This window comes from Gadus chalcogrammus, chromosome 14 (assembly GCF_026213295.1).
Source record: "Gadus chalcogrammus isolate NIFS_2021 chromosome 14, NIFS_Gcha_1.0, whole genome shotgun sequence".
In the NCBI taxonomy this organism is placed as follows: domain Eukaryota; kingdom Metazoa; phylum Chordata; class Actinopteri; order Gadiformes; family Gadidae; genus Gadus; species Gadus chalcogrammus.
In genome coordinates, this window is record NC_079425.1 from 11,568,780 (window position 1) to 11,579,129 (window position 10,350).

The window sequence follows — 10,350 nt, forward strand, 5'->3', positions numbered from 1 at the left end:
GGTTGAAAAGTTGTGCTGTCCTAGGAACAATTTGTGAGAAGTAACATTGGGGTCATATGCACGGACTGAAATGATCCCCGGAGGCTTCAACTCTATTGGAAACCTGCTGCTGATGAGTTGAAAGTGTCCCACGTGGTTACACACAACTGCACGCCAAACAAGAATATCTATAATCCATATGCATACTAATACATCTAGCCTGTCAATTTGATATGTGTTTCACCTCTATTCAATTTGGTCACGTTTCATCGTTTTTTCTATGAACCATAAATAGTTTTTCTTCTTTTTTCTTAGTTATGCTTTAGTTTGTGCAAACATACAACAATGAATTTAATTTTTTTTTAAGTTTCTTGGTTGTTAACAGATTATTTTAAATCACCAAATGATCCACTATGAGCAAAATAAGTCTACAAATGTATTAAGTGGATGGTGTACGCGTGTTTGTTTGTGTGTGTGTAAATGTGTGTGTGCGTGTGTGTTTGTGTGTGTGATTGTGTGTGATTGTGTGTGTCTGTGTGTGTTTGTGTGTGTGTGTGTGTGCGTGTGTGTAAATGTGTGTGTGTTTTTTGTGTCAGTGTGCATTTGAGTGTGTGTGTTTATACGAGGCTGCATGTCTGTGTGTGTGTGTGTGTGTGTGTGTGTGTGTGTGTGTGCGCGCGCGCATGTCTCTGCTAGTCACTGTGTGCATGTGAGAACATGTGTTGGTGTGCCTGCATATATGTATGTCTGTGTGTGTGTGTGCACATGTTTTTGTGAGTGTGTTTGAGTCTTTAAGTGTATCTGTCTGTGCGCGTATGTCTGTGTGTGTGTGTGTGTGTGCGTGTATTTCTGTGTGTGTGTGTTTGTATATCATTGTGTGTGTGTGTGTGTGTGTGTGCGTGTATCTGTGTGTGTGTGTCTGTGTGAATATCATTGTGTGTGTGTGTGTGTGTGTATATCATTGTGTGTGTGTGTGTGTGTGTGTGTGTGTGTGTGTGTGTGTGTGTGTGTGTGTGTGTGTGTGTGTGCGTGTGTGTGTTTGTATGCGTGTGTGTGTGTGTGTGTGTGTGTGTGGTGTCTAGGAGTAGCCCTGCTCCTGCCTATACCCGTAGGACCCCCCCTCGGCGGCCTCCTCCTGGACGTACTCCTCCGTCTTCTCCCATCCCGAGGCCCAGCCGCCGTTCACCTGCGTGGTGGCGCCATACGTCTTGGCCGGGGCGCCCAGTGCGCCGTAGCCCTGGCTGATGTCTCCCGTCTCCTCCGCCAGCTCGTCCTCGTCGATGAAGCCGCACTTCTCCTCACTGGTCAGCTCCGGGTCGGCCCACGGCTGCTTATCCCCCGAGGCGAAGATCCCGTAGAAAATCACTCCCCCGTAGTGCACCATGGCGGCGATGAGGAACACGGACTGCCACTCCTCCCGGGTCTGGGGGAACACAGGCGTGGTGACATGGAGGCCCACGAGCTAGCCCCGACTGACCCCCTGATAATGGGATAGCAGAGGACTGTGCGATGGCTTCCTTGTAACTTTGTACTGTCTCTTCCTGGCCACATCGTCACACATCATCCATCGTTTAGGTTTACATAGATAGAACCGTACCTTGTTTTTTGTCAGAGTGCCAACGATTATAGGACACACCATCCCAGAGAGAGTGCCGACTCCATTAGAAATGCCCATGAGGATGCTGGCATAGCGTGGAGCGATATCCAAGTGGTTCACGTTGAAACCTATACGAGCAAACGCACAGAAAGGGAACCCCTATTTAACATTCTTATTGTCTCCTCTAATAACATGGATCCTATTGCTAATGCTACGATGGGAGACGATGCCCTTCATATTATTATACAAATGATCTGTTCATTCCGAAAGCTAAAAGGGCACAATATTAAATCTTGAAATATTCTTTCTTACATTGTTTTTTATACAAATATGGTATATTTTAAGTTTCTCGCTTATTTTCCTTTTTTATGTTAATATTTTTTTAATATGTTTCTTTATTTGATTGAAAATCAAATAATGTAAATAATTATCTGGTAATAAAAAGAGGACTACAATAACACGTTATGATCACACCAATACATCCAATTTAAGATGTAAACATCACTCCCGAAATGAGCCCATTTCTAATAGACCAAGTAAGTATTGTATTTAAGATAAACCCCTTCTAAAACGAAGTATTGTATTTAAGATAAACCCTTTCTAAAATTGCTTATCTCATTGTAGTATTACATTCAAGATAAACCCCTACTAAATGTACCCAGCGTATTGAAAGAAAGAGGAAGCAAGTGTGCACTCATTCTGCTCCTCCCCCACACCAACTGGCTGCACCAGCCAGCGCTCCATGGCTGTCATATCCCCCGAGACATCTAACACTGAATTATTAAACACACTAGGAGACGCCCGAGAACAACAGGCGATAGACAGCCAGCAGGTCTCTTCCTCACAACCAGAGATCTGATCTGAAGATAATGCCACACAGACAGTGAGAGCTGTAACTGGATCCTTCTAGTAGTAAAGAATGATACTGATACAAAACCTCCACTCTAATGGCAGAGTAACAACACATATCCGGCGGTGAAACAAGATTTTAGCAAGGCAAAAAAAAAAGGAATATTCAATTAAACTCTGATTGGATATTTTTCCTGAAAATAGAGGAAGTAGGTGCTATTACCGCCCTATTACCTTGAAAAAGAAAGAAAAGAGCTACGAAAAAACTCAAAGTTGTACTGCTACTAACCTGATATGGCAAATCCACTGAAGCCCACTGCTAGCACCAGGAAGGAGATGGCCACTCCTTTACTGTGAGAGTAGCCAACCACCAGAAGCAATGTGGCCTCCATCCCAAACCCTGCAGATTCACAGAGAGAGGCAACGGGTCACACACTCAGACGTAGCCAAAGAGCACCCTGGCTATCAGCCATCCCGATGCCAATTGAATTCCACCCGGTGCACAGTTTGCACTCAATTACATAAGTGACAGATATGAAATCGATGGTCAACAGTCGACATCTCGGAGGCTACTTGAGGCCAAGTATCGAGCAGTCAACAGTTTGCTGTGTCAAATGCATGGGCCAGCAAGGGAAAACTGCTAGCGTTCTGGAAATGATCCAAACCATACAAACAAAGTACATGCAGAAGTAGTGGGTGCCTGAAGGGTCCTCACCTCCACAGTTCATGATCTTCCTGACAGTGGTGGTGGACAGGATGTTCCTGGTGCGCAGGTAGTCGGCCAGCTGTCCCCCGATGGGCACAATGATGGTCATCACCAAGTGGGGCAGGGCAGACAGCATGCCAACCTATAGCACCATCAACATATTGCATCAGAGGCTGCATTGAGGACAAGAGGATAGCAACACGATGTACCGGCGCACAAGTGACATTAACAGAAGGACTGTTGCGTATGCTGTTCTTTGAGTCTCTCCCATGAACGGCCTCTCACCTTGCTGATCTCAAAGCCAAACACCTCCTCAAAGTACGCTGGCTGGCTAATGAGCAGAAGGTAGAAGGTCCAGCTCCTGCAGAAGTTGGCAACGATGATGGCGTAGACTGGCATGGAGGTAAAGAACTTTCTCCAGGGAGTTTTGAATTTCTGAAGGGGGGTTGGAGTGGGGAGTGACAGTCATGATACATTCAGTATCAGTGGTATTTTGCTGTTTAAATAGCTAAAGCCTGTGCCTGCATAGAGAATGAAGAAGGAATGCACGAGAGGTTTGACAGAGGCCACGCGTATCTAGGCCTTTCAGCCCCGCCCGCGATGGTACAAACAGCAAACGGATTTCAGCGGGCCTACTCTAACAAGAGAGTGTTTTGTAGCTGATGTATGAAAACTATTATGGCCAACCTCCACAACAAAAGATGTGTAATGTAATCAGACTAGCAATCAGCAGAGCTCTTGGTTAAATGGCAAATGGCCGATCCGTCTGAGCGAAGGCTTGTGAAGGAGGGGAAGGAGAGCACCCCTGACCTCGGCGGCGGCCATCAGCTGAGCGGTCTCCCCGATGCTCTCCTCGATGTAGCAGCGCTCCTCCTCGGTGATGGTGGGGTGCACGGCGGGACTCTCGTAGGACACCAGGATCCAGAACATGTACCAGATGATCCCAAAGACCCCTGAGCAGAACACCAGGCAGGTTGGATTAAGGTCACGTCAATTGTACTTTGATATTTTTTCCACCAGAGTTTATATCACAGAGGAGGGAAAACCTCCTTCATATGTAGTGACAGGAACGGTGGTGGGGGATGACATGTGAGGGGCGGGGGGAATCAATGCACAGCGCACAATCCATTTGACTTTCACTGAACTTTCCATCAATCCGAACCTTAAATTAGGGTTGGCCATGTTAGTTATAGATTTTTCTTTTGTCAATAGCCCAATTAATATATCTTATTACATTATTTATTTTGGATGGAACTGGTATACCCCTTTCTATCTTTCTTTTGTCTTTGTCTATCCTTCCCTCTCTCTCTGTTCCCTATCACCCCCACGGTTCCATGAACAACACACACACATGCACCCAAAAAACTGTATGCATGCACGTACACACACACGCACACACACACACACACACACACACACACACACACACACACACACACACACACACACACACACACACACACACACACACACACACACACACACACACACACACACATAAAGACACGGACACACGCACACACACACACACACACACACACACACACACACACACACACACACACACACACACACACACACACACACACACACACACACACACACACACACACACACACACACACACACACACACACACACACACACACACACACACACAACCTCATAACACATATGGCCCCATCAATCAATTAATCTCACCGTAGACATAGAACACAGAGGACCAGCCGGAATACTGAACCAGGATCCCAGCCAATGGCATCGCGATCACAGCGCCAGCATAAGATCCTGTGGGAAGCAGCATTCAAGAGCAATACGCCATTCGTTAGAGCAAGTGAAACAAAATCACACTTTTGAGAGATTTACTTTAACACCTTTTCGGTAAGACGAAGGAGAGGAAGTATTTACCACAGAAGGAAGTGGTTGCTAGCCGACTCCTCTCCAGTGGAGGAGCCCACTTACTCCATATGCCATGGCAGGCTGGGTAGGTCACTCCCTAGTGGAAGACACCACACAACATATTTAGTCCTCCGGCTGTTTCCAAAATACTGAGAGATACAATGGTAGTAGGAGATACCCAATCGTAAATCCTACAGGAGCATTACTTTGCATGGGAAGAAAGACTAGCCCGAAGCCATTGGACACATCCAAATGATCCTGCAAGACAATCAATTCTGTATATTGTGAACATGACATTCACTGATTTGATGGCCTTTTGTTTTTATTTTCCAAACCCTGCAGACTTATCAGTGGACTTGATTTCCCAATGAACTATGATGAGCCAATGAGCTAAATAGCTGCATATATATAGGCAGGTAGGTATTTGTTTTAAGAAACAAATACCATTGGTATCACACGCTATTACAAGGCCGTACCGTGGTCAACTATGGAGGTAATTTGTTGAAAGGATTTTCATCACATGTGTGTATATGAAAGCTATTTTCTTAAAATTGCCAAATGACTATCATGTAGTGCTCGTTTTAAAACCCAACATAACATAACCTCAACACAATCTCAACCTTTCATCAGAATTTGTATGCAAGGGAGTGCTCTGCTATATCAATTCATTGTGTCGTTTTTTTCTCACCAGGGCAGATGAGGACAAAACCACTACGTCATTAAATATTAATACATAGGGTTATGTTGGCCTCGATATCTTGTTTCACTATTGTAAAAGGTTTCTCTTTTTTTTACACAGATTTCTTCAGCTCTATGAATGATCAGATTTATTTATGATTTTTTAAATAAATTTCAGCAGGCTTCACGTAAACTGTAGACCGAATCAATAGCAGGCCGCTTCGCATTTCCTATCTCGGTGGAGCCGTAGCCTATCGCTTCCCATTGGCGGAAATTGATGCGTCCTCGCTGCAACCTCATATATTCTCAATGTTGACAACAAAAACATTGTCTAAATTAAGCGCCATTCATTCAAATCGCATTTCATGTGGACTACGGGCCAAGGCCCACGTTGTATTCAATCGGACGGCCTATTATAAGAACGGAATTCAAAGAATGTCTTGCAGTTGGATTGTGAGTGTAGATAGAATAAATTTGCTCTTACCTCGACCAGACCTTGCAGTATCCTCACAAAGATGACACACCCGTAGTGAACCCGCGCAGCCGAGGGAATGAACATGTTGAGCGTCGCGGTCAGAAAGATGGCTGCCCCAAACACCCTGGAAATGATGACATATTAGTATTCTATGTAGCCTATTCCTACATTCAGCAGCCAATCAATTATTCACAAACTGAAGATAAACGTACATTTTCGGTTCTATATTGGAAATATTTTCGTATTGTTTTAGATTGCATTTTAAATGGGCATAGTGCCCCATCCCCTTTCTCTATATCTCTCTGGCGCACTCCATCTGTTTGCAATTAAATCAAACATTGTCTCTATAAATGATTAATGAATTACTATACGGGAGGCCGTTTCCTTTCTTAAAGTATTACAGCAATTGACAGGGCACAAATAGGCCTTCATAAATGGGCCATACAGCCTCATGGTGCATGGAAGCAATATAGGCGGTGCGGAGACGCACTGTAGTCTACTGACACAGCTGAGCCAGCGTCATTCCCAAGCCGTCCGCTCACAGAAACCCATTTAACATTTATGTCACGTCCCGCCACCCCTGGTCTGTACGCGTGGGGCCAACCCTAATCCGGTTCAGGCACGAGATGAATTGATTTGATTACATTCCGGGTGTCAATCTGAAAGACGGGAGGGGCCGAAAACGAATGCTCTATTTTAAGGATACATATATACCTCCACCTTAAAGTCGTGCTATTTACCTACTAGGGCACTTATCCACGATGTTATTTTGTCAGAAACCCCCCATCGGAACCCCTCATGGTTCAGCTCTTTGTGTAATATAGTAATAAAAGCCCCTGGCGACAAGGCCGGGCTGGTCGCCATGCCCCCACAATAAAGAGATTAGCCACGCGGCGTCCCAGGGGGACTCATTAACAGGTGGCTGGGAGCCGCGAGCACGCGGAGCTGTGCGCCTGCGGTCCAATCCCACGCCGCTTGTACCCCGCCACCACCCGTCCCGCCAACACCCGCTTCGTACCACCAGTCCCGCCAACTCATTCTTCCCATTCGATTTTACAAGCGCTAATCGGCCAGGCAGACCCTCACCGAGTGACAATGGCCACCTCTAACATGCTCTCAACATGGATTCATAATTGGCATTATTCGGGAATAGACAGTAGATGTTATATGAATGGTATGAACTAGTGCCATTATTTAATTATGTATTTTAAAGCCCACAATAGTGTAAACATATCTGCACGTCTATTCGAACAAATTGAAAAACGACATGATTGGGCCTAGGTTTTGAATCAAGGCCTAAAATAGTCCTCGCTATATATTTGTTTCTATGAGGTAGATAATAATTGATAAGAGGCCATAACGGGCTCCGGCGTACCTGCTAGCAGCCAGCTTAGACGATATATACCCCCCGGGGATCTGCGTCACGATGTAGCCCCAGAAAAAGGATCCGTGAATCAAACCGACCGTCTCTGGATCCCAGTTGAACTTTGCTTTCTTTAGGGAGGAAAAACATGAAAATGTTAAATATCTTGTGTGTTAACCTATACAGGTGACACCTATAGTTGATTCTGTGATTTTTGTCTTAGTTGTAGGTGAAGGCCTATAGGCCTGTATAGGCCTAGGCCTACTCAACACAATTCCAGGCCTGATTGCATGGGCCTAAGGATTTGGGCGTTGCTATCAATGAGCCCTCGGATAAATAGCCTAAACCTAACATGATTTGAATGTGAACAATGAATGGAAACCCTGGTGTGTGCCAGGTTAAAGAAAAGCGGGTGTGTTGCAGGTATGGTGGATGTAGTGTATTTAATTGGGCTTGGGGTTGGGTGGGTGGGAATTATATAATTTATTATATTGCTGCATGGATCACGACCAAGTGAGCCACACCTCCTTGATGATGATTTTCCCGTTTTCGTGCACGGTGCTGTTGTTGACCATGCCCACGATGGCCACGCCCAGGTTACAGCGGATCCCAAAGGAGATGCAGAACCCAAGGCCGCTCATCAACGCGATGATGTAGCGGCGGGGCAGCCCGAAGCACGTGCAGTCGACCAGCGGGGGCTTCCTCTCAGGGGCCTCCTGGGGCCTCCCATCCTCAGTCAGCTCGATGACTTCTCCGGTTTTCTGTTTCTTCTCGAGCACTCTGCACACCAGGAAGGTTTAGACAACACCGTGTTTTTTTCCAGAAAGCCTGCACTTCGGTTATTCAATTCGTCTTAATACGTTATTAGAATGACAATTATATACAAATCTTTTGTATGCTATTGCATCATCAACTATTGCGTTAAATATTTAACAAATGTTTGCAGAGAAAATGCAATCCGTTAAATCGATTGCTGTAACGAGGTGATGGATGCCTCATATTAAACTGTCGAAAGTAGAAATGACCACATCCAGCATAGTCAGTCAGCTTAGCGAATCAAAACAAACATTCAATATTTTTTAAAGAAAGACAACATAAGTGTGGCTTTCTGAGAGTCTCAGAAAGGCGAGATGTGCTTGGTACCGCATTGCAGCAAGCGGTAGCAGCTCATCAGTATTCAGTGTTGAACAGCAGCACACGGTCCGCTCTCACGTACACGGAGTTCCTCGCATGCTTGCGTCATTCGAGACGCAATTCTACATTCATTCGATAGATTTCGTTCGAATGCAATCCCTTCCGAATTAAAAAAACATGGAAAGCTCTGGGTTTTCATCCCGTTTTAAATAAAGAACGATTCAATTAGCGATTCAATTAGCTAGGCATATACATTCTGCATTTAATATGAATAAGACTAAAAGTGACTCTATTACAAATGTAGACCCACCTCAGTGGGACAATGTATGACTATATCGGCTAGGCCTATTTTTAGACTGCATATGTACATAGGCCTTTACATGTATGCCTATATTTCAAATAAATCTCATTTAAAAGCCTAATCTTTATTATTTAAGGTCACACCGTTATCAGATTTCAGGAATCTAGTCCAATTAGTCTTGGATTAATAACGAGCAAGCAAGACCAATTATAATTTCGAGAAAATCTAGCAGGCCAATAGCAGATTACACTTGCAGGCCCACACGTTTGAGATCTGGAGAATGAAACGAAAACCGTCTGTGATCATTTGAATCCAGCCCAAAATGAAGGTCTACTTTTGCATTTTTCCATTATTATGTGATGGACACAGCCACCGAAATGCTTGCAATCTATTAGGCCTTCACGCATGATCAGAGTAGGCCTGCATGGGTTGACTTCGATCGCCTCTGTATAGTCGTAAAGTGAGTCAAATTGCTGTTTGGAGGATTTCACTTGAAAATCTACATTACATGAATACATGTGCCTACATGTGCATATGTTTTTTGTTATCGGAGACAGAACGGATGGCAGTGTAGCATGGTGAATTATTTCAACGAGTCTGATCTCATCAGGCGTGGCATGGTCACTATAGAGACCGTTCTCCGTTCCCCAGCCTCACCTCTCCATCCTTCTTTTAGAGGCGTGCCTAAAGATGGCTGCAAGTTGTTCAATACGTTTTTTTCTGCTGGCCCGCAGGTATATTTAACATTATGGAAGTGGATTAGAGCCAGTATTTCATTACAGCTGGTAGCATATAGACACAACGCCTTGAACACTCCACAGCAGGATTCGAGCAAAACAGCATATTACGTACCTGTGCATATGACCTAATGTCTTCCCGGCAAATTCCTTGACCCCCGCCGTTGCTCTTGACTTGACGGACTCCATATCCAGTGTTTAACGTGTAGGCCTCTGTTCCAATACTATTTAATTCTGATGCATAATGTTACGCGAACAACAAAAAGCGAACAGAGCGGCGAACAAAGCGAATTCTCTCAGTATAACCTGTTTTTTCTCTCCAGCGACTGCAGGCGAGGCTCCACTCAGGACGAACGCTTTAAAGATAAAAAATCAGTCGCGCTCCGACTCTTCCGTCGCAACGCGCTCGTCGCTCTGCTCGGGAACAGGAGGCACGCGCGCATCCATCACTAGCAAGAAACTCAAAGCACCTGCAGAAATACAAATATGGGTCGAAGAAGAGGGAATTTTCTATATCACGCACAACCGACCCACAACCGTAAAGTATGTATAGATGAATAAATAATGAAAAGCCTCAAACGGTAAACGGCACCAGGAGGTGTGTGGAGTTGCCTCGATAAATCAAAGAGGGG

General features: G+C 44.9%; 1 protein-coding gene across 1 annotated transcript; it reads right to left on the reverse strand.

Moving 5' to 3' along the window:
* Positions 1-1,057: 1,057 nt before the first annotated feature.
* slc17a6b (solute carrier family 17 member 6b) lies at positions 1,058-9,907 on the reverse strand. The gene is made up of 12 exons (XM_056607274.1): positions 9,834-9,907; positions 8,071-8,326; positions 7,559-7,677; positions 6,193-6,307; positions 5,040-5,127; positions 4,833-4,919; positions 3,942-4,084; positions 3,417-3,566; positions 3,141-3,273; positions 2,715-2,825; positions 1,577-1,704; positions 1,058-1,402 (listed from the first exon to the last, which is right to left on the reverse strand). Exons 1-12 carry the CDS (start codon positions 9,905-9,907, stop codon positions 1,058-1,060), a joined length of 1,749 nt encoding a protein of 582 aa, XP_056463249.1.
* Between the last annotated feature and the right edge of the window lie 443 nt (positions 9,908-10,350).